At 42.5% G+C, this 25,544-nt stretch overlaps 2 protein-coding genes across 3 annotated transcripts in view; one reads left to right on the top strand and one right to left on the bottom strand.

Annotated features, from left to right (window-relative positions):
* Positions 1–22,948, bottom strand: part of ABCF1 (ATP binding cassette subfamily F member 1) — an 80,965-nt gene extending 58,017 nt beyond the window's left edge. The window contains exons 1-6 of the mRNA XM_053722045.1: positions 22,730–22,948; positions 18,057–18,103; positions 16,666–16,761; positions 16,229–16,361; positions 13,254–13,288; positions 9,210–9,326 (exon numbers count right to left, since the gene is read on the bottom strand). Of these exons, the coding sequence (XP_053578020.1) occupies positions 9,210–9,326; positions 13,254–13,288; positions 16,229–16,361; positions 16,666–16,761; positions 18,057–18,103; positions 22,730–22,790 (489 nt within the window). The 5' untranslated portion in view covers positions 22,791–22,948. The remainder of the gene's footprint in view (positions 1–9,209; positions 9,327–13,253; positions 13,289–16,228; positions 16,362–16,665; positions 16,762–18,056; positions 18,104–22,729) is intronic.
* Positions 22,949–23,290: 342 nt separating this feature from the next.
* Positions 23,291–25,544, top strand: part of GNL1 (G protein nucleolar 1 (putative)) — a 48,256-nt gene continuing 46,002 nt past the window's right edge. For both annotated transcript variants that reach the window (XM_053722044.1, XM_053722043.1), the window contains exon 1: positions 23,291–23,955. In XM_053722044.1, the coding sequence (XP_053578019.1) occupies positions 23,883–23,955 (73 nt within the window). In that variant the 5' untranslated portion in view covers positions 23,291–23,882. The remainder of the gene's footprint in view (positions 23,956–25,544) is intronic.

Genomic DNA, 25,544 nt, shown 5'->3' with positions numbered 1-25,544 from the left:
AAAATCATAACCACCACAAAAAAGGGTGGGCCTCATGGACTCTTGCTAATATGAAAGAAATGAATTTATCAGGTAAGTTCTTACATAAATTATGTTTTCTTTCATGTAATTAGCAAGAGTCCATGAGCTAGTGACGTATGGGATAATGATTACCCAAGATGTGGATCTTTCCACGCAAGAGTCACTAGAGAGGGAGGGATAAAATAAAGACAGCCAATTCCTGCTGAAAATAATCCACACCCAAAATAAAGTTTAATGAAAAACATAAGCAGAAGATTCAAACTGAAACCGCTGCCTGAAGTACTTTTCTACCAAAAACTGCTTCAGAAGAAGAAAATACATCAAAATGGTAGAATTTAGTAAAAGTATGCAAAGAGGACCAAGTTGCTGCTTTGCAAATCTGATCAATCGAAGCTTCATTCCTAAACGCCCAGGAAGTAGAAACTGACCTAGTAGAATGAGCTGTAATCCTTTGAGTTTTACCCGACTCAACATAGGCAAGATGAATTAAAGATTTCAACCAAGATGCCAAAGAAATGGCAGAAGCTTTCTGGCCTTTTCTAGAACCGGAAAAGATAACAAATAAACTAGAAGTCTTTCGGAAAGACTTAGTAGCTTCAACATAATATTTCAAAGCTCTAACAACATCCAAAGAATGTAACTATTTCTCCTTAGAATTCTTAGGATTAGGACATAATGAAGGAACCACAATTTCTCTACTAATGTTGTTGGAATTCACAACTTTAGGTAAAAATTCAAAAGAAGTTCGCAACACTGCCTTATCCTGATGAAAAATCAGAAAAGGAGACTCACAAGAAAGAGCAGATAATTCAGAAACTCTTCTGGCAGAAGAGATTGCCAAAAGGAACAAAACTTTCCAAGAAAGTAATTTAATGTCCAATGAATGCATAGGTTCAAACGGAGGAGCTTGAAGAGCCCCTAGAACCAAATTCAAACTCCAAGGAGGAGAAATTGACTTAATGACAGGTTTTATACGAACCAAAGCTTGTAAAAAACAATGAATATCAGGAAGATTAGCAATCTTTCTGTGAAAAAGAACAGAAAGAGCAGAGATTTGTCCTTTCAAGGAACTTGCGGACAAACCTTTATCTAAACCATCCTGAAGAAACTGTAAAATTCTTGGAATTCTAAAAGAATGCCAAGAAAAATGATGAGAAAGACACCAAGAAATATAAGTCTTCCAGACTCTATAATATATCTCTCTGGATACAGATTTACTAGCCTGTAACATAGTATTAATCACAGAGTCAGAGAAACCTCTTTGACTAAGAATCAAGCGTTCAATCTCCATACCTTGAAATTTAAGGATTTGAGATCCTGATGGAAAAAAGGACCTTGCGACAGAAGGTCTGGTCGTAGCGGAAGACTCCACGGATGGCAAGAGGCCATCCCGACAAGATCCGCATACCAAAACCTGTGAGGCCATGCCGGAGCTACCAGCAGAACAAACGAGCATTCCTTCAGAATCTTGGAGATTACTCTTGGAAGAAGAACTAGAGGCGGAAAGATATAGGCAGGATGATACTTCCAAGGAAGTGACAATGCATCCACTGCTTCCGCTTGAGGATCCCTGGATCTGGACAGATACCTGGGAAGTTTCTTGTTTAGATGAGAGGCCATCAGATCTATTTCTGGAAGTCCCCACATTTGAACAATCTGAAGAAATACCTCTGGGTGAAGAGACCATTCGCCCGGATGTAACGTTTGGTGACTGAGATAATCCGCTTCCCAATTGTCTATACCTGGGATATGAACCGCAGAGATTAGACAGGAGCTGGATTCCGCCCAAACCAGAATTCGAGATACTTCTTTCATAGCCAGAGGACTGTGAGTCCCTCCTTGATGATTGATGTATGCCACAGTTGTGACATTGTCTGTCTGAAAACAAATGAACGATTCTCTCTTCAGAAGAGGCCAAGACTGAAAAGCTCTGAAAATTGCACGGAGTTCCAAAATATTGATCGGTAATCTCACCTCCTGAGATTCCCAAACTCCTTGTGCCGTCAGAGATCCCCACACAGCTCCCCAACCTGTGAGACTTGCATCTGTTGAAATTACAGTCCAGGTCGGAAGCACAAAAGAAGCCCCCTGAATTAAACAATGGTGATTTGTCCACCACGTTAGAGAGTGTCGTACAATCTGTTTTAAAGATATTAATTGAGATATCTTTGTGTAATCCCTGCACCATTGATTCAGCATACAGAGCTGAAGAGGTCGCATGTGAAAACGAGCAAAGGGGATCGCGTCCGATGCAGCAGTCATAAGACCTAGAATTTCCATGCATAAGGCTACCGAAGGGAATGATTGTGACTGAAGGTTTCGACAAGCTGAAATCAATTTTAGACGTCTCTTGTCTGTTAAAGACAGAGTCATGGACACTGAATCCATCTGGAAACCCAGAAAAGTTACCCTTGTCTGAGGAATCAATGAACTTTTTGGCAAATTGATCCTCCAACCATGATCTTGAAGAAACAACACAAGTCGATTCGTATGAGATTCTGCTAAATGTAAAGACTGAGCAAGTACCAAGATATCGTCCAAATAAGGAAATACCACAATACCCTGTTTTCTGATTACAGACAGAAGGGCACCGAGAACCTTTGTAAAAATTCTTGGAGCTGTAGCTAGGCCAAACGGCAGAGCCACAAACTGGTAATGCTTGTCCAGAAAAGAGAATCTCAGGAACTGATAATGATCTGGATGAATCGGAATATGCAGATAAGCATCCTGTAAATCTATTGTGGACATATAATGCCCTTGCTGAACAAAAGGCAAGATAGTCCTTACAGTTACCATTTTGAACGTTGGTATCCTTACATAACGATTCAATATTTTTAGATCCAGAACTGGTCTGAAGGAATTCTCCTTCTTTGGTACAATGAAGAGATTTGAATAAAACCCCATCCCCTGTTCCAGAACTGGAACTGGCATAATTACTCCAGCCAACTCTAGATCTGAAACACAATTCAGAAATGCTTGAGCTTTCACTGGATTTACTGGGACACGGGAAAGAAAAAATCTCTTTGCAGGAGGTCTCATCTTGAAACCAATTCTGTACCCTTCTGAAACAATGTTCTGAATCCAAAGATTGTGAACAGAATTGATCCAAATTTCTTTGAAAAAACGTAACCTGCCCCCTACCAGCTGAGCTGGAATGAGGGCCGCACCTTCATGTGGACTTAGAAGCAGGCTTTGCCTTTCTAGAAGGCTTGGATTTATTCCAGACTGGAGATGGTTTCCAAACTGAAACTGCTCCTGAGGATGAAGGATCAGGCTTTTGTTCTTTGTTGAAACGAAAGGAACGAAAACGATTATTAGCCCTGTTTTTACCCTTAGATTTTTTATCCTGTGGTAAAAAAATTCCTTTCCCACCAGTAACAGTTGAGATAATGGAATCCAACTGAGAACCAAATAATTTGTTACCCTGGAAAGAAATGGAAAGTAAAGTTGATTTAGAAGCCATATCAGCATTCCAAGTTTTAAGCCATAAAGCTCTTCTAGCTAAAATAGCTAGAGACATAAACCTGACATCAACTCTGATAATATAAAAAATGGCATCACAGATAAAATTATTAGCATGCTGAAGAAGAATAATAATATTATGAGAATCATGATCTGTTACTTGTTGCGCTAAAGTCTCCAACCAAAAAGTTGAAGCTGCAGCAACATCAGCCAAAGATATAGCAGGTCTAAGAAGATTACCTGAACACAGATAAGCTTTTCTTAGAAAGGATTCAATTTTCCTATCTAAAGGATCTTTAAACGAAGTACGTTTAGCAAGGGTAGAAATAGCCCCATCAACTTTAGGGATTTTGTCCCAAAATTCTAATCTGTCAGACGGCACAGGATATAATTGCTTAAAACGTTTAGAAGGAGTAAATGAATTACCCAATTTATCCCATTCTCTGGAAATTACTTCAGAAATAGCATTAGGAACAGGAAAAACTTCTGGAATAACCACAGGAGATTTAAACACCTTATCTAAACGTTTAGAATTAGTATCAAGAGGACCAGAATCCTCTATTTCTAAAGCAATTAGTACTTCTTTAAGTAAAGAACGAATAAATTCCATTTTAAATAAATATGAAGATTTATCAGCATCAATCTCTGAGACAGAATCTTCTGAACCAGAAGAGTCATCAGAATCAGAATGATGATGTTCATTTAAAAATTCATCTGTAGAGAGAGAAGTTTTAAAATATTTTTTATGTTTACTAGAAGGAGAAATAACAGACATAGCCTTCTTGATGGATTCAGAAACAAAATCTCTTATGTTATCAGGAACATTCTGCACCTTAGATGTTGAGGGAACTGCAACAGGGAATGGTACATTACTAAAGGAAATATTATCTGCTTTAACAAGTTTGTCATGACAATTAATACAAACAACAGCCGGAGGAATAGCTACCAAAAGTTTACAGCAGATACACTTAGCTTTGGTAGTTCCAGCACTAGACAGCGATTTTCCTGAAGTATCTTCTGACTCAGATGCAACGTGAGACATCTTGCAATATGTAAGAGAAAAAACAACATATAAAGCAAAATTGATCAAATTCCTTAAATGACAGTTTCAGGAATGGGAAAAAATGCCAATAAACAAGCTTCTAGTAACCAGAAGCAAAGAAAAAAATCAGACTGAAATAATGTGGAGACAAAAGCGACGCCCATATTTTTTTACGCCAAATAATACGCCCACATTGTTTGGCGCCTAAATGCTTTTTGGCGCCAAAAATGACGCCACATCCGGAACGCCGACATTTTTGGCGCAAAAGGACGTCAAAAATGACGCAACTTCCGGCGACACGTATGACGCCGGAAACAGAAAAGATTTTTTGCGCCAAAAAAGTCCGCGCCAAGAATGACGCAATAAAATGAAGCATTTTCAGCCCCCGCGAGCCTAACAGCCCACAGGGAAAAAAAGTCAAATTTTTAAGGTAAGAAAAAAAGATTGATTCAAAAAGCATTATCCCAAATATGAAACTGACTGTCTGAAAATAAGGAATGTTGAACATTCTGAGTCAAGGCAAATAAATGTTTGAATACATATATTTAGAACTTTATAAATAAAGTGCCCAACCATAGCTTAGAGTGTCACAGAAAATAAGATTTACTTACCCCAGGACACTCATCTACACGTTTGTAGAAAGCCAAACCAGTACTGAAACGAAAATCAGCAGAGGTAATGGTATATAAATAAGAGTATATCGTCGATCTGAAAAGGGAGGTAAGAGATGAATCTCTACGACCGATAACAGAGAACCTATGAAATAGACCCCGTAGAAGGAGATCACTGCATTCAAATAGGCAATACTCTCCTCACATCCCTCTGACATTCACTGCACGCTGAGAGGAAAACCGGGCTCCAACTTGCTGCGGAGCGCATATCAACGTAGAATCTAGCACAAACTTACTTCACCACCTCCATAGGAGGCAAAGTTTGTAAAAATGAATTGTGGGTGTGGTGAGGGGTGTATTTATAGGCATTTTGAGGTTTGGGAAACTTTGCCCCTCCTGGTAGGAATGTATATCCCATAGGTCACTAGCTCATGGACTCTTGCTAATTACATGAAAGAAAAAACATTTTTTGTTCATTAAACTTAGTTTGATGATGATACAGTCTGTTGTGTGATTAAACACAGGCAGGCTGAAATCAGTGTATAACCAGACCTGAGCAATGGAGCCGTTTTTAAAGGAACAAGATCTAGTAGCCACTTCCCTTAGCTGCAGAAAAATTTAAGTAAAAAAAATGTTTTTCTACATTAAACTTAGTTTGATGATGATACAGTCCGTTGTGTGATTAAACACAGGCAGGCTGAAATCAGTGTATAACCAGACCTGAGCAATGGAGCCGTTTTTAAAGGAACAAGATCTAGTAGCCACTTCCCTTAGCTGCAGAAAAATTTAAGTAAAAAAAATGTTTTTCTACATTAAACTTAGTTTGATGATGATACAGTCTGTTGTGTGATTATTTGTTTTTGTTCATTAAACTTAGTTTGATGATGATACAGTCTGTTGTGTGATTATTTTGTTTTTGTTCATTAAACTTAGATTCATGATGATACAGTCTGTGTTTGTGTGATAATTTTATTAGGTGCGGTTTAGCAAATGTTTGTGTTTATTAAACTTAGTTTGATGATGATACAATCTTTTTTATTAGGTTAATAATGCTGTTTACCATTTAAAGTCTTCATTTCAAAGCTTTAAAAATAATGTATTAGGTGTTACTTATGTCAATTTTGAGAGGGGCCTGGAACCTAACTCCCTCACTTCCCATTGACTTACATTATAAACTGGGTTTCAATTTACAACGGTTTCGATTTACAACCATTCCTTCTGGAACCTAACCCCGGCGTAAACTGAGGGCTACCTGTATATGCGCTAGCTACACAAGATCATTTATGTATCTATGCGCTAGCTACACAAGATCATTTATGTATCTATGCGCTAGCTACACAAGATCATTTATGTATCTATGCGCTAGCTACACAAGATCATTTATGTATCTATGCGCTACCTACACAAGATCATTTATGTATCTATGCGCTACCTACACAAGATCATTTATGTATACAAGGTGGCCCTCGGTTTACGACGGTTCAATTTGCGCCGTTTCAGAATAACGCCCTTTTTTTTGCTATTGAAAAGCATTGACTGCTATTGAAAGCATTAGCACATGCATACATTAAAATAGCCAGTAGGTGGAGCTGTCCGCTTGTGTTGCAGCAAACACATGAAAAGAAAAAGCAAGCCAGAAGTGATCAATGGATCAGCTTTCAATGGAACAAGATCTAGCAGCCACTTTCCTTAGCTGCAGACTCAATGCAGAGAACTGTTTGCAGAAAAAGGCAAGTAAAAAAACATTTTTTGTTCATTAAACTTAGTTTGATGATGATACAGTCTGTTGTGTGATTAAACACAGGCAGGCTGAAATCAGTGTATAACCAGACCTGAGCAATGGAGCCGTTTTTAAAGGAACAAGATCTAGTAGCCACTTCCCTTAGCTGCAGAAAAATTTAAGTAAAAAAAATGTTTTTCTACATTAAACTTAGTTTGATGATGATACAGTCCGTTGTGTGATTAAACACAGGCAGGCTGAAATCAGTGTATAACCAGACCTGAGCAATGGAGCCGTTTTTAAAGGAACAAGATCTAGTAGCCACTTCCCTTAGCTGCAGAAAAATTTAAGTAAAAAAAATGTTTTTCTACATTAAACTTAGTTTGATGATGATACAGTCTGTTGTGTGATTATTTGTTTTTGTTCATTAAACTTAGTTTGATGATGATACAGTCTGTTGTGTGATTATTTTGTTTTTGTTCATTAAACTTAGATTCATGATGATACAGTCTGTGTTTGTGTGATAATTTTATTAGGTGCGGTTTAGCAAATGTTTGTGTTTATTAAACTTAGTTTGATGATGATACAATCTTTTTTATTAGGTTAATAATGCTGTTTACCATTTAAAGTCTTCATTTCAAAGCTTTAAAAATAATGTATTAGGTGTTACTTATGTCAATTTTGAGAGGGGCCTGGAACCTAACTCCCTCACTTCCCATTGACTTACATTATAAACTGGGTTTCAATTTACAACGGTTTTCGATTTACAACCATTCCTTCTGGAACCTAACCCCGGCGTAAACTGAGGGCTACCTGTATATGCGCTAGCTACACAAGATCATTTATGTATCTATGCGCTAGCTACACAAGATCATTTATGTATCTATGCGCTAGCTACACAAGATCATTTATGTATCTATGCGCTAGCTACACAAGATCATTTATGTATCTATGCGCTACCTACACAAGATCATTTATGTATCTATGCGCTACCTACACAAGATCATTTATGTATACAAGGTGGCCCTCGGTTTACGACGGTTCAATTTGCGCCGTTTCAGAATAACGCCCTTTTTTTTGCTATTGAAAAGCATTGACTGCTATTGAAAGCATTAGCACATGCATACATTAAAATAGCCAGTAGGTGGAGCTGTCCGCTTGTGTTGCAGCAAACACATGAAAAGAAAAAGCAAGCCAGAAGTGATCAATGGATCAGCTTTCAATGGAACAAGATCTAGCAGCCACTTTCCTTAGCTGCAGACTCAATGCAGAGAACTGTTTGCAGAAAAAGGCAAGTAAAAAAACATTTTTTGTTCATTAAACTTAGTTTGATGATGATACAGTCTGTTGTGTGATTAAACACAGGCAGGCTGAAATCAGTGTATAACCAGACCTGAGCAATGGAGCCGTTTTTAAAGGAACAAGATCTAGTAGCCACTTCCCTTAGCTGCAGAAAAATTTAAGTAAAAAAAATGTTTTTCTACATTAAACTTAGTTTGATGATGATACAGTCTGTTGTGTGATTATTTGTTTTTGTTCATTAAACTTAGATTCATGATGATACAGTCTGTGTTTGTGTGATAATTTTATTAGGTGCGGTTTAGCAAATGTTTGTGTTTATTAAAATTAGTTTGATGATGATACAATCTATTTTATTAGGTTAATAATGCTGTTTACCATTTAAAGTCTTCATTTCAAAGCTTTAAAAATAATGTATTAGGTGTTACTTATGTCAATTTTGAGAGGGGCCTGGAACCTAACTCCCTCACTTCCCATTGACTTACATTATAAACTGGGTTTCAATTTACAACGGTTTCGATTTACAACCATTCCTTCTGGAACCTAACCCCGGCGTAAACTGAGGGCTACCTGTATATGCGCTACCTACACATGATCATTTATGTCTATATGCGCTACCTACACAAGATCATTTATGTATCTATGCGCTACCTACACAAGATCATTTATGTATCTATGCGCTACCTACACAAGATCATTTATGTATATATGCGCTACCTACACAAGATCATTTATGTATATATGCACTACCTACACAAGATCATTTATGTATATATGCGATACCTACACAAGATCATTTACGTATATATGCGCTACCTACAGAACATCATTTACGTATATATGTGCTACCTACACAAGATCATTTATGTATATATGCGCCTCCTACACAAGATCATCTACGTATATTATATATGTGCTGTACATGTATATCATCATTATGGTGTAGTAGTGTGTGAGGGGGAGGCTGGCACTGCTACAATTGCACATGTATATAATCATTATGGTGTAGTAGTGTGTGTACAGAAGACTGGAGCAGTCGCTGGCTAGACGTTACCTTTACTTTGTTGCCTGTATCTTTCTTGGAGGGTTTTACTTTTTCTTCCTTTTCCTCTTCTTCCTCCTCATCCTCATCACTCTGATCATCCCCAAGAGCGGCAAAGATATTCCTTCCCTGTAATGCAAATCACAAATATGTAGTGTAGGTGACATAAGTCAGCCCCAGGCACCCAGAGACCATTTACGTATATATGCACTACCTACACAAGACCATTTACGTACATATATGCGCTACCTACACAAGACCATTTACGTATTTATGCGCTACCTACACAAGACCATTTACGTATTTATGCGCTACCTATACAAGACACGTATATATGCACTACCTACACAAGACCATTTAGGTATTTCTGCTCTACCTACACAAGACCATTTCGGTATTTCTGCGCTACCTACACAAGATCAGTTATGAACATATATGCGCTACCTACACAAGACCATTTCCGTATATATGCGCTACCTACACAAGACCATTTCCGTATATATGCGCTACCTACACAAGACCATTTCCGTATATATGCGCTACCTACACAAGACCATTTCCGTATATATGCGCTACCTACACAAGACCATTTCCGTATATATGCGCTACCTACACAAGACCATTTCCGTATATATGCGCTACCTACACAAGACCATTTCCATATATATGCGCTACCTACACAAGACCATTTCCGTATATATGCGCTACCTACACAAGACCATTTCCGTATATATGCGCTACCTACACAAGACCATTTCCGTATATATGCGCTACCTACACAAGACCATTTCCGTATATATGCGCTACCTACACAAGACCATTTCCGTATATATGCGCTACCTACACAAGACCATTTCCGTATATATGCGCTACCTACACAAGACCATTTCCGTATATATGCGCTACCTACACAAGACCATTTCCGTATATATGCGCTACCTACACAAGACCATTTCCGTATATATGCGCTACCTACACTAGACCATTTCCGCATATATGCGCTACCTACACAAGACCATTTCCGTATATATGCGCTACCTACACAAGACCATTTCCGTATATATGCGCTACCTACACAAGACCATTTCCGTATATATGCGCTACCTACACAAGACCATTTCCGTATATATGCGCTACCTACACAAGACCATTTCCGTATATATGCGCTACCTACACAAGACCATTTCCGTATATATGCACTTCCTACACAAGACCATTTCCGTATATATGCACTTCCTACACAAGACCATTTACGTATATATGCGCTACCTACACAAGACCATTTCCGTATATATGCGCTACCTACACAAGACCATTTCCGTATATATGCGCTACCTACACAAGACCATTTCCGTATATATGCACTTCCTACACAAGACCATTTACGTATATATGCGCTACCTACACAAGATCATTTATGTACACATATGCACTACCTACACAAGGTCATTTACGTACACATATGCACTACCTACACAAGGTCATTTACATACACATATGCACTACCTACACAAGGTCATTTACATACACATATGCACTACCTACACAAGGTCATTTACATACACATATGCACTACCTACACAAGGTCATTTACGTACACATATGCACTACCTACACAAGGTCATTTACGTACACATATGCACTACCTACACAAGGTCATTTACATACACATATGCACTACCTACACAAGGTCATTTACGTACACATATGCACTACCTACACAAGGTCATTTACATACACATATGCAATACCTATGCAAGTAACATTTACGTATATACTGTATGTGCTACCTACACAACATAATTTACGTATATATGCGCTACCTACACAAGTAACAGTTACGTATGTATGCGCTGCTTTACATTCACTTTAAACTTACATGATTTCAATAGGGCATGCAATTTTTTTATTTTTTTTTTACAACTCTCCAATTTACTTTTACCATCAAATCTGCTTTGTTCTCTTGGTATAATTTGTTGAATGCTAAACCTAGATAGGCTCACATGCTAATTTCTAAGCCCTTGAAGGCTGCCTCTTCTCAGTGCATAACAGTTTCTCAGTGTTAGACAGTGCTAGCTCATGTGTGCCATATAGACAACATTGTGCTCACTCCCGTGGAGCCAGCACTGATTGGCTAAAATGCAAGTCTGTCAAAAGAACTGAAATATGGGGGCAGTCTGCAGAGGCTTAGATTTATACATTTTAATAGATTTTAAACATTTTTTTTTGGCAAATAAAATAAAAACACCAAGAGAACAAAGTATTAGATAATAGAAGTACATTTAACCCCTGGTATGTCGGCTGTCGCTTTTTAAACTAAAGGGGTTGTTACAGGAACTTCCCAGACACGAAGACATAAAAATAAATACTTTTATTACATTTCTTCCTTGAAGCTGTGATTCTAGAAATTACTAGAAAGTAACTATAACTAAATACATCCATATAGTGTATACACATCAGCCATATTGGTTATATTTTCTATCATGGGGTTAATTAGTGCCAGCAGCAAGACTGCGCTATAACCAGATGTCTCCTGGAGCGAGGCACGAAGTAATGGCACTTGTCGCCACTGGCGGTCAGACCCATTACTGGCATAAAAACACCCTCAATGACCAGCAATGTAACATGGTATGTCATTAAAGGGACAGTCTAGTCCAAAAAATAAACTTTCATGATTCAGATAGGGCATGTAATTTTAAACAATTTTCCAATTTACTTTTATCACCAATTTTGCTTTGTTCTCTTGGTATTCTTAGTTGAAAGCTTAACTTAGAAGGTTCATATGCTAATTTCTTAGACCTTGAAGGCCGCCTCTTAAGAATGCATTTTAACAGGTTTTCACCACTAGAGGGTGTTAGTTCATGTTTTTCATATAGATAACACTGTGCTCGTGCACGTGAAGTTACCTGGGAGCCATCACTGATTGGCTAAACTGCAAGTCTGTCAAAGAACTGAAATAAAGGAGCAGTCTGCAGAGGCTTAGATACAAGATAATCACAGAGGTAAAAAATATATAAATATAACACTGTTGGTTATGCAAAACTAGGGAATGGGTAAAAAAGGGATTATCTATTTTATCAATAAAAAATTCTGGTGTAGACTGTCCCTTTAAGGGGTTAAAGTATTTATGCAAAAATGCTGCTATCAAGTGCTTCCGACACATGTATGCTCCTGAGCCTACCTACAAAGTTTTTCAACAATGGATACCAAGAGAATGAAGTAAAAACTTTTTTTTTTTTTTTTAAAACCCCTTAGCAGCGACCTAAGCAACGGTACAGTTGGCATTTCCAGGCCTGTAATAGCCCAGATCTCGCCGACAGAGGAGAGACCGCATTACTTCTGCATACCTCAGCAACTATGGCATACTTCTAGTTGCAATTTATTTAAATAAAATTTATCCTTGTATCATTTTATTTTAATAAAGTTTTTTTTATCCACAAGTGTTATTTTCTGCCCTTGGCGATAAAAGCATTAAAGGGACACTAAACACAAATTTTTTCTTCAATGATTTAGATAGAGCAGCAATTTAAAGCAACTTTCTAATTTACTCCTATTATTTTTTTCGTCATTCTCTTGCAATCTTTATTAAAAAAAACAACAAAACAAGAATGTAATCTTACAAGCCGGCCCATTTTTGGTTCAGCATCTGGGTAGCGCTTGTTGATTGGTGGCTAAATGTACTTGGAAACCTAAACATATGAGGTTTTCCTAAAATCAGGACAAAATAATCTATTTGGATGTATTTTTCTTTAGCTTCACTAGTTGTGTAGAAATCATAAGGACAACTGCATAAAAAGCTGTTTTGCCCCATTTTTTTGTATTAAATTCCTATTTGTTGTTATTTTATGTACTCATATAGGGTATCACAAGAAAGCCCTGTCCTTTAAAAAGAAAAACCCTCTCTTAAAATTGTTTGCTCTCTAGGAATTATGAAACACAAATGTGGGGGTAATGTCCCTAAACACCAAGTAGATCTCCTCATTTTCACATAATGTCTTTCCTAGATCAATTCTGAATTTTGTAAATTTTAATAGATATTCAATTTGAGTACTGTACCTGCGTTTTAGCCCCTCTGCGAGTTGGTGGAGGTTCTAAAAAAGACAAAGAGAGAGCAGATTAGATTAGAACAAGCAGGTTTGCAAAGCATCAAGGGCAGGAACATAGCTAGCTTCTCAAATGGGTGGGATGCTTCACATGGTGTAAATACAAGGCATGGTATTGCTGGCCTCTTGGAGATGTAAGTTTAAGTGCACTGCTTAGCATGGCTATGATTACGGCAACAGCAGAAACGCGTAAGCCAGTCTAGGTGTCAGCCTACTCTGCCTACCTGAGCTTGTTTTTTCCATGTATTTTGAACTTTCTAAATAAAAATGTTGTTTTTTTATTGAACTGTCCGCACCTCTTGTAATTTGGCACTGCTTAGCAATGCCCAGTGGGTTGAGATGCTAGAAGTGCAATGATAAAGCTAGGTACTGCCTGCTCCAGATGTTACTAATATGAAAGCAACACCAGGTGTTGCCTATCTGCTGAAGACGCTGACTCAAGAAAGTTGAGGTGTGGTATTATCAATGTCCTTGAAGAGACTAGTTATGAATATGTACAGGCGAGGTCAGTGCTGATCACCTTATGGAAAGGATATATAAGGTACAGACCTTGTGGAGATGCTGGCTCTGTGAGATTAGTCCAGTCTCTACTAACCTCCTGGAGATATCAGCTGAAGCTATGCAAGTAAAGAACACATTTAGATGTCGGCTGTGTGAGCTATAGACCTGCCTCTACTAACCTCCTGGAGATGTCGGCTGTGTGAGCTATAAGACCTGCCTCTACTAACCTCCTGGAGATGTCGGCTGTGTGAGCTATAGACCTGCCTCTACTAACCTCCTGGAGAGGTCGGCTATGTGAGCTATAGACCTGCCTCTATTAACCTCCTGGAGATGTCGGCTGTGTGAGCTATAAGACCTGCCTCTATTAACCTCCTGGAGATGTCGGCTGTGTGAGCTATAAGACCTGCCTCTATTAACCTCCTGGAGATGTCGGCTGTGTGAGCTATAAGACCTGCCTCTATTAACCTCCTGGAGATGTCGGCTGTGTGAGCTATAAGACCTGCCTCTACTAACCTCCTGGAGATGTCGGCTGTGTGAGCTATAGACCTGCCTCTACTAACCTCCTGGAGAGGTCGGCTATGTGAGCTATAGACCTGCCTCTACTAACCTCCTGGAGAGGTCGGCTATGTGAGCTACAGACCTGCCTCTATTAACCTCCTGGAGATGTCGGCTGTGTGAGCTATAAGACCTGCCTCTACTAACCTCCTGGAGATGTTGGCTGTGTGAGCTATAAGACCTGCCTCTACTAACCTCCTGGAGATGTTGGCTGTGTGAGCTATAGACCTGCCTCTACTAACCTCCAGGAGATGGCTTTGTGAGCTATAGACCTGCCTCTACTAACCTCCTGGAGATGTCGGCTGTGTGAGCTATAGACCTGCCTCTACTAACCTCCTGGAGATGTCGGCTGTGTGAGCTATAGACCTGCCTCTACTAACCTCCTGGAGATGTCGGCTGTGTGAGCTATAGACCTGCCTCTACTAACCTCCTGGAGATGTTGGCTGTGTGAGCTATAGACCTGCCTCTACTAACCTCCTGGAGATGTTGGCTGTGTGAGCTATAGACCTGCCTCTACTAACCTCCTGGAGATGTCGGCTGTGTGAGCTATAGACCTGCCTCTACTAACCTCCTGGAGATGTTGGCTGTGTGAGCTATAAGACCTGCCTCTATTAACCTCCTGGAGATGTTGGCTGTGTGAGCTATAGACCTGCCTCTACTAACCTCCTGGAGATGTTGGCTGTGTGAGCTATAAGACCTGCCTCTATTAACCTCCTGGAGATGTTGGCTGTGTGAGCTATAGACCTGCCTCTACTAACATCCTGGAGATGTTGGCTGTGTGAGCTATAGACCTGCCTCTATTAACCTCCTGGAGATGTCAGCTGAGTAAGCTATAAAGACCTGCCTCTACTAACTTCCTGGAGATGTTGGCTGTGTGAGCTATAAGACCTGCCTCTACTAACCTCCTGGAGATGGCTTTGTGAGCTATAGACCTGCCTCTACTAACCTCCTGGAGATGTTGGCTGTGTGAGCTATAGACCTGCCTCTACTAACCTCCTGGAGATGTTGGCTGTGTGAGCTATAGACCTGCCTCTACTAACCTCCTGGAGATGTTGGCTGTGTGAGCTATAGACCTGCCTCTACTAACCTCCTGGAGATGTTGGCTGTGTGAGCTATAGACCTGCCTCTACTAACCTCCTGGAGATGTTGGCTGTGTGAGCTATAGACCTGCCTCTACTAACCTCCTGGAGATGTTGGCTGTGTGAGCTATAGACCTGCCTCTACTAACCTCCTGGAGATGTCAGCTGAGTAAGCTATAAAGACTTGCCTCTACTAACTTCCTGGAGATGTCAGCTGAGTAAGCTATAAAGACCTGCCTCTACTAACTTCCTGGAGATGTTGGCTGTGTGAGCTATAAGACCTGCCTCTACTAACCTCCTGGAGATGGCTTTGTGAGTTATAGACCTGCCTCTACTAACCTCCTGGAGATGTCAGCTGTGAGAGGTACCAATCTGGCACTATAAACCTGAATAACAGCCTTGCAAATCATCATCATGGTGAATGACACTATCCACATGATAGAGAGGGTAACAGTCTAAAAACAAGCTTGGTCACTGTCCACCTATAGAAGAGACTGATCAGCAGTTGTAGAGACTAGCTCCGAGAGATAGTTTGGCACCACACACCTCCAGAAGAAAAGAAAAAAACATGCGGGAGCAAGCATTGGAAATGCCCAAAAAGCACATTTCCTAGACATATATTGCCCATGTTCTGTATAGGTTGTGGGAGGGTGAGGCCTGGCAATTTTTATCTACTGAAATCCTAGCTGTCTGAAGATGTAGTTAGGCACCATTCCTTGTGGCAGCAAGCCGTATGGTTGAGATGCCCTACACTGGTGTCTGAACTAAGAGGGGGCCAGAAACATTTCTATACCTGGTTCATCCTCTTCATCGCTCGCTTGTACCGACAGCTTCTTTAATTTCTCGGTTATGTCTTTGTCTTCATCGCCATCATCATCTCCTTTTTGCCTCCGCCGGTCTTTCTTCTTTTTCTCCTTCTTCTTTTGCTAAGAGAACATACAATTTCAAATTAATATTGTAACAACTACTTCCGTCCCGCTGGCACACTGTAAAACTCCAATTTGTTTTTGAGAGAAAAACCTTTCACAAATGACTAACAGCATCCTCAGCCAATCACAGCATTCATTACATAGAATACACCCAGCTGGGTTACGTTGATATGGAAGGTCTTAATAAAACGTGATCTGATTGGAGGAGCATTGCATATTGACAGTTTCTGGGACAAATCAGAACAGTGGTGACAAAGTATGGCGACTTGTGATTTCTTCGCCCGGGGATGGCAACACCCACCTGTTGTATCTGTTGCTGCAGTTTTTCCTTCTCTAGTTCCCTAGCAGCTTCCTCTTCCTGCGCTTGTTTGTTATCTGCAGACAGCTCCTCAAAAAACTATTGGCGAAAACAGAATAGTTTGTGTGAGAAAAAGTGAGCAAAGACTCAAAAGGTGCAGATGCAGTTTAAAGGGACAGAATACTCAAATGTTGAAACACATGAAAGTGGTGCAGCATAACTGTAAAAAGCTGACTAGAAAATATCACCCGAGCATCTGTATGTAAAAAAGGAAGCTATTTTACCTCAGTATTCACACCACACTGTAAAGAGACTTCAAGCAGCCAGTCAGGATGCTAGTCCCAGGACTTGAAAGGGAGCGTGAATCTGGTATGTGCAGGCACAGTCATGTTATTTCCCTATTCAGTTTAAGTAAGATCTATGAAATCTCATGAGATCACAGCAAAGGAAAAGCATTACATCAGCACTGCTGATGCCGATTGGCCAATTTTTTTTTTTAATTTTTTTTTAAACTTGCAGCTTTACAGTAGCTGAAGTATAACTGTTTACATAGCACTTACTCTGGTGAGCTGAAGACATTTTAAGGTAAAAATCTTCCTTATTTACAATGAGATGTTACGGTGATATTTATTATTATCGTAATTTTTTTTTACAAATTATGCTGCATCACTTTCAAGTGATTTAGCATACGAGTAATATGTCCCTTTAATACATTTTGCCCTATGTATTCAAATAAAATGACAGAATCCTTGAGACTAAGGCCCCAAATCAGCGAAGTCTGTAGGTATAACATGCTTAGAGAATATAACCTCAGACACGCACAATGAGTGCGCCTGTTCAGACCACTCACCAAAACTACAAGAGTCTTTTTACATTAGAAAAATACACTTCGCTTTGAATTCTGTAATTTGTGGTACAATTTAACTTCAGATTTTGAAATCACATCGTGTTTGTACATTGCATATTAATAATAATATTATTAATAATAAAAATTATAAATTGAACAAATTACAATATTTCAACTCTTATGCCCCTTTAACAGCCAAAATTTAAACAAAATACTATGCATATAATAATAAACTATATTATTAATAATAACCGTTTAAAAAGTACATTAAACACCTCTTTCTGACGTACAAAATATGTACTTTGTCTGACGCTCCCTAGAAAAGGCAAAAAGCAAAATCTGCAACCTACATTTTCAAATGCTATAAATTGCAGGTTACAGAAGTTTCCTTTTCTCTTGTCTAGGGAGTGTGAAACAAAACACAATAGCAAGAAGCCAGGAAAGTATCACAAATATTTAGATCAATCACAAAGAAAAAAAAAAAAAGGCTTGCTGGATTCACAGATATTTAATCATATATATATTGTATAACACAGAAATACAGTACCGATTTTTTGCCTTTCTTATCTTTCTTCCCTTTTTTCACCACTTTGTCTGGAAAAAAAACAACACGAGAGAGGATCAGTGCCGTTATCAGGAGGGCTGAGTCAGCTACAGGGCGGGAGGCAGCGAGTGGCATCTATTGAGCGCACAGGATAAGAGAATGTATTTTGTTATTGTCTCTTTAGACTCATTTTCAGTAATCTGCGCCCAATGCCCCCTCTACCTATCAGTTCTCTCACAGCGGTTTTAGCTAACCTTATTTTACGGTATGGCTGATATATAATTTCTTATTTAAAGGGGATATGAAACCCAAAATATTTCTTTCATGATTCAGATAGAACATGCAATTATAAACAGCTTTCTAGTTTACCTCTATTATTGATTTGTCTTTGTTTATTTGGTATCTTTTGTTGAAAAACAGGTACATATGCTTAGGAGCCAGCCCATTTCTGTAGCACTATATGACAGCAGTTTTGCAAGAGCACTATATGGCAGCACTATTTCCTGCTATGTTGTAATCCAGATGCTACCTAGGTATCTCTTCAACACAGAATATCATGGGAATGTAAAATGGCTATATGTAGTTACAACTACATAATGGTAATCTCACATTGACCTATATTGTTTGGATTTATCTATAGCATAGCAAATTAAAGGCACGTGAAACACAAATGATGCCTTTAATGATTCAGATAGAGTACAAAAAACAAAACAAAAACACTTTACATCAAATTTACTTTGTTCTCTTGCTATGCTTTGTTAAATGGATACTTAACCCAATTTTTTCTGTCATGATTCAGATAGAGCATCAATGTTAAGCAACTCTCTCTCTCTACCCCCCCCCCTCTCTCTATCCCCCGCCCTCTATCCCCCGCCCTCTCTCCCCCGCCCTCTCTCCCCCGCCCTCTCTCCCCCGCCCTCTCTCCCCCTCTCTCTCTATCCCCCTCTCTCTCTATCCCCCTCTCTCTCTATCCCCCTCTCTCTCTATCCCCCTCTCTCTCTATCCCCCTCTCTCTCTATCCCCCCCTCTCTCTAGCCCCCCCCTCTTTCTCTCTAGCCCCCCCCTCTCTCTCTCTAGCCCCCCCCCTCTCTCTCTCTAGCCCCCCCTCTCTCTCTCTAGCCCCCCCTCTCTCTCTCTAGCCCCCCCTCTCTCTCTCTAGCCCCCCCCTCTCTCTCTCTAGCCCCCCCTCTCTCTCTCTAGCCCCCCCTCTCTCTCTCTAGCCCCCCCTCTCTCTCTCTAGCCCCCCCTCTCTCTCTCTAGCCCCCCTCTCTCTCTCTAGCCTCTCTCTCTCTCTCTAGCCTCTCTCTCTCTCTCTAGCCTCTCTCTCTCTCTCTAGCCTCTCTCTCTCTCTCTAGCCTCTCTCTCTCTCTCTAGCCCCTCTCTCTCTCTAGCCTCTCTCTCTCTCTCTCTAGCCCCACTCTCTCTCTCTCTCTCTCTCTAGCCCCCCCCTCTCTCTCTCTATCCCCCCCTCTCTCTCTCTCTCTATCCCCCCCCTCTCTCTCTATCCCCCCCCTCTCTCTCTATCCCCCCCCTCTCTCTCTATCCCCCCCCCTCTCTCTCTATCCCCCCCCCTCTCTCTCTCTCTATCCCCCCCCCTCTCTCTCTCTCTATCCCCCCCCTCTCCCTCTCTATCCCCCCCCTCTCTCTCTCTATCCCCCCCTCTCTCTCTATCCCCCCCCCTCTCTCTCTAGCCCCCCTCTCTCTCAAGGCCCCCCTCTCTCTCTATCCCCCCCTCTCTCTCTATCCCCCCCCTCTCTCTCTAGCCCCCCCCTCTCTCTCTAGCCCCCCCCCCTCTCTCTCTCTCTCTCTAGCCCCCCCCTCTCTCTCTCTATCCCCCCCTCTCTCTCTCTCTCTATCCCCCCCCTCTCTCTCTATCCCCCCCTCTCTCTCTATCCCCCCCCTCTCTCTCTATCCCCCCCCCTCTCTCTCTATCCCCCCCCTCTCTCTCTCTCTATCCCCCCCCCCTCTCTCTCTCTCTATCCCCCCCCTCTCCCTCTCTATCCCCCCCCTCTCTCTCTCTATCCCCCCCTCTCTCTCTATCCCCCCCCCTCTCTCTCTAGCCCCCCTCTCTCTCAAGGCCCCCCTCTCTCTCTATCCCCCCCTCTCTCTCTATCCCCCCCCCTCTCTCTCTAGCCCCCCCCTCTCTCTCTAGCCCCCCTCTCTCTCAAGCCCCCCCTCTCTCTCTATCCCCCCCTCTCTCTCTCTCTCTATCCCCCCCCTCTCTCTCTCTCTATCCCCCCCCTCTCTATCCCCCCCCTCTCCCTCTCTATCCCCCCCCTCTCCCTCTCTATCCCCCCCTCTCCCTCTCTATCCCCCCCCTCTCCCTCTCTATCCCCCCCCTCTCTCTCTATCCCCCCCCCCCTCTCTCTATCCCCCCCCCTCTCTCTCTCCCCCCCCTCTCTCTCCCCCCCCCCCTCTCTCTCTAGCCCCCCCCCCCTCTCTCTCTAGCCCCCCCCCCTCTCTCTCTCTAGCCCCCCCCTCTCTCTCTCTAGCCCCCCCCCTCTCTCTCTCCCCCCCTCTCTCTCTCTCTATCCCCCCTCTCTCTCTCTAGCCCCCCCCCTCTCTCTCTCTAGCCCCCCCCCTCTCTCTCTCTAGCCCCCCCCCTCTCTCTAGCCCCCCCCCTCTCTCTCTCTAGCCCCCCCCTCTCTCTCTAGCCCCCCCCCTCTCTCTCTAGCCCCCCCTCTCTCTAGCCCCCCTCTCTCTCTCTAGCCCCCCCTCTCTCTCTCTAGCCCCCCCCTCTCTCTCTATCCCCCCCTCTCTCTCTATCCCCCCCTCTCTCTCTCTATCCCCCCCTCTCTCTCTCTATCCCCCCCCCTCTCTCTCTATCCCCCCCCCTCTCTCTCTCTATCCCCCCCCCTCTCTCTCTCTATCCCCCCCCCTCTCTCTCTCTATCCCCCCCTCTCTCTCTCTATCCCCCCCTCTCTCTCTCTATCCCCCCCTCTCTCTCTCTATCCCCCCCTCTCTCTCTCTATCCCCCCCTCTCTCTCTCTATCCCCCTCTCTCACTATCCCCCCTCTCTCACTATCCCCCCTCTCTCACTATCCCCCCTCTCTCACTATCCCCCCTCTCTCACTATCCCCCCTCTCTCACTATCCCCCCTCTCTCACTATCCCCCCTCTCTCACTATCCCCCCTCTCTCACTACCCCCCCCCCCATTCTCTCTATTCTATCCCCCCTCATTCTCTCCCCCCTCATTCTCACCCCTTTCTCTCCATTCTCTCACCCCTTTCTCTCACCCCTTTCTCTCCATTCTCTCACCCCTTTCTCTCCATTCTCTCACCCCTTTCTCTCCATTCTCTCACCCCTTTCTCTCACCCCTTTCTCTCCATTCTCTCACCCCTTTCTCTCCATTCTCTCACCCCTTTCTCTCCATTCTCTCACCCCTTTCTCTCCATTCTCTCACCCCTTTCTCTCCATTCTCTCTCTCTAGCCCCCCCTCTCTCTCTCTATCCCCCCCCCTCTCTCTCTCTATCCCCCCCCCTCTCTCTCTCTATCCCCCCCCCCCCCTCTCTCTCTCTATCCCCCCCCTCTCTCTCTCTATCCCCCCCCTCTCTCTCTCTATCCCCCCCTCTCTCTCTATCCCCCCCTCTCTCTCTCTATCCCCCCCTCTCTCTCTCTATCCCCTCCTCTCTCTCTCTCTCTATCCCCCCCTCTCTCTCTATCGCCCCCCCTCTCTCTATCGCCCCCCCTCTCTCTCTATCGCCCCCCCTCTCTCTCTATCGCCCCTCTCTCTCTCTATCCCCCCCCCTCTCTCTCTATCCCCCCCCTCTCTCTCTATCCCCCCCCTCTCTCTCTATCCCCCCCTCTCTCTCTATCCCCCTCTCTCTCTCTATCCCCCTCCCTCTCTCTATCCCCCTCTCTCACTATCCCCCTCTCTCACTATCCCCCCTCTCTCACTACCCCCCCCCCCCATTCTCTCTATTCTATCCCCCCTCATTCTCTCCCCCCTCATTCTCACCCCTTTCTCTCCATTCTCTCACCCCATTCTCTCACCCCTTTCTCTCCATTCTCTCACCCCTTTCTCTCCATTCTCTCACCCCTTTCTCTCCATTCTCTCACCCCTTTCTCTCCATTCTCTCACCCCTTTCTCTCCATTCTCTCACCCCTTTCTCTCCATTCTCTCACCCCTTTCTCTCCATTCTCTCACCCCTTTCTCTCCATTCTCTCACCCCTTTCTCTCCATTCTCTCACCCCTTTCTCTCACCCCTTTCTCTCCATTCTCTCACCCCTTTCTCTCCATTCTCTCACCCCTTTCTCTCACCCCTTTCTCTCCATTCTCTCACCCCTTTCTCTCACCCCTTTCTCTCCATTCTCTCACCCCTTTCTCTCCATTCTCTCACCCCTTTCTCTCACCCCTTTCTCTCCATTCTCTCACCCCTTTCTCTCCATTCTCTCACCCCTTTCTCTCCATTCTCTCACCCCTTTCTCTCCATTCTCTCACCCCTTTCTCTCCATTCTCTCACCCCTTTCTCTCCATTCTCTCACCCCTTTCTCTCCATTCTCTCACCCCTTTCTCTCCATTCTCTCACCCCTTTCTCTCCATTCTCTCACCCCTTTCTCTCCATTCTCTCACCCCTTTCTCTCCATTCTCTCACCCCTTTCTCTCTATAATCTATTCTCTCTTTCTCCTCATTCCACAATCTCTCTATATTCTCCTATTCTTCTCTCTCTGTTACCTGCTTCTTTCTCCTTCCCATTCCCTTTCTCTTCATCTTCCAGATCCTGTTTTCGTGGCATCTTGTTGACGTATGACCCGGTTGCTCGTTCCCCGTGACGTCACTTCACGACTCTATTCGCTCTTCCTCACGTGGCGCAGAAATCCTACCGACCGGCGTACAGAACCCAACGGGAAGCCCCTCCCCCTTCTAGGTCAGCCTACCAATCTTAGCTTACTTTACAAATTCAATAATGACACTTTTAATGCAATAACGAATTCTATTGGTGCGGGCGATAGTGACGAAACAGCTGGAACGGAAGCTTCTTATTGATTGGTTCCAAGTCTAATAAAAAAAAAAAGTGGGACGCATTTCCTATTACTGACAGCGAGGCCTGTGACACTCACTCCCTATTGGTTCACTACAATACGCCATTGAAATTGACATCTAAAACGAGACTTAAAACGCACAGTACTTCCGGAACCATTTCCTATTGGTCTATTACCATTACGGAAATGAGGCTTGACACGCATACCATGCTCTGATTGGACATAGATACAGAGATTCCGAGGCGTGGAACGCACCAACGGGCCTTTCCATGAACTCCTCCAGCAGTGCACACTGATGTGCCTTCCAAGTTTTGTGGGGGCAGTTAACTCTTGCGGCTCTCTTCTACCCTAGGAAGGGGCAGCTGTGCTAAGGGGTAGTTTTGTTTACTTCAGTGAGCAATTAGGGATTTTACATGGAAATTGAACCTGATTGATAAGTTTGGTACTTTTTCCAGAGCTTGGGGCTAATGGACATCTAGGGCAATAAGCTTAACCTGCCAAATACTGAGCTGGGGCAATAGCAGTAACACATTTAATGGGCAGCTGATGAATACACTGGATTAAAAAGGTAGATTTTGGAAGAGTTTATTGGGCCTTAACTTGGAAGCAGTGAGTGGTAAAGTGAGGGCATAAAAAGGGCAGATTTTGTAACATAATTAAGGGCAACATCTTAATGTTATAAGATATTGAAATTGGTGCAAATTATTGTCGAGCTGCAAGAAATTAACCTGGAAAGTGCTTGGTTTGTGTAGTGAGGGGTTAACACTTTGTGGAACTGAGAGTAACGATCTAAAGGATATTTAACATTTGTCTGAGGCTTAAATCTTGTGCTATTATACATCAATATGCCCCGCAAGAAGCCTTTTAGTACCAAGCAAAAGAAGAGGCAGCTGCAAGACAGGCGAGAAAGGAAGAGGGGTGAGTACTTTGTGTTATACTATTGACATGACACATTATTTGGAGTGCCTTCTGAAGATCATATTATGAAATGTAATTTATTGTTGTCTTGTCACATTGCTTCAAGTAAAATAACTAGCAATCAGTTGTATTACTATTATATGGGGTTTTTTTCTCCTTATTAAGAACCCTTTTGTAAATAAAGAGTGTATAGACCAGGGCTCGACAAACCCAGGGAACCACTGGCTCCTAGAATTTTACCCCTGGGTCCTAACTTTTTGGTTTATTCTCTATATATCTATATTAAAATACCACTATCTGGCTCCTAAATATTCTTCCTGGATCCTAAATTATAAACAGATTTGTTGACCCCTGGTATAGGCAATATAATATTGTTATTGGATTTCTTTGTGTCTGTGTTTTTAGTTTTTTTTTATGCTGTTAAATATACAGGGAAAATGTTGTTGTTTTTTCAGTTGGCAGGTGTGATGTAAAGTGCTTGCAGGAAAACGTGGTAAATTTAATTACAATATGAGATGCTGGAGAAGGAGTGATATGTAGGGGGCTGGAGAGGTATTTTGAAAAAAGTAAGCAAGAGGTCTAAGGGAGGTGCAAAAAAGAAAACATGGTGTGAGTGGCAGAATAAAGGGGCAATTCAAGAGAATAAGTTTAGAAAAGATGAGTCGTTAAAAGAATCCCAAAACGTTTTCTGAAATACAGACCCAAGCTCAGGCTCCTCACACTGAGACCTGTCGTCAGGACTGAACTTGCACTGGGCCCGATTCTCAACTTGCTGGCTTGGGGAGAAATTATCTTATTTTACTGAGCATTGTAATGTAAGAGCCACTCATTCGTATGAAAAATATTACTGACCTCCTCTTAATGAGATGCACAGTTCTCAAGGTGTAAATTGTCTTTTGTGTATTCTCTGAGGGGTCTTGTAGTGCTTACGAGGCTTCTTGTAGTTAACCAGACCAGAGAACTTTAGAGAATCGGGCCCACTGTTAAGAATAGGTACGAGATATAGAATGACTTCTAAAATAAAGGACTGTAGATTCTGATGACCCTGTTTAAGCTTGGGTCTGTTTCCAAGGGCCGATTTGAGCTTGGATCTGTGTCCGAGGGCCCACTTTGAGCCACAATCTGTTTTTGAGTGCCCGGTTTGAGTTTGGGTCTGTGTCCGAGGGCCCCGTTTGGGTCTGTGTCCGAGGGCCCCGTTTGGGTCTGTGTCCGAGGGCCCCGTTTGGGTCTGTGTCCGAGGGCCCCGTTTGGGTCTGTGTCCGAGGGCCCCGTTTGGGTCTGTGTCCGAGGGCCCCGTTTGGGCTTGGGTTAAGGTTATCCCCCGCCTCCCTCTAGTCATAAGTGCCACCATGTTAAAATCTATCTTTCACTACATTCCAGTGCTGATGTGTTTGCACATGTGCAGTAACTCTCCTTCAGATACCTGCAGTGTAACCTAGGTTCCAATATGGCAGCTCCACTGTTAAAGGGAGGTGCATGAAATGTATTTAGTGTTTAATGTGCCTGTCACTTTATTTTGTGTTATCACTTTTTTTGTTAGCACTATTTACAAGGTTTTGCAAATCAAGAGCAGTTGAGGAATACATTAA

This window comes from Bombina bombina, chromosome 7, assembly GCF_027579735.1.
Source record: "Bombina bombina isolate aBomBom1 chromosome 7, aBomBom1.pri, whole genome shotgun sequence".
NCBI lineage: Eukaryota > Metazoa > Chordata > Amphibia > Anura > Bombinatoridae > Bombina > Bombina bombina.
Note: the sequence above shows the minus strand (reverse complement) of the source record. Positions and strands in the feature narration are given on the sequence as shown.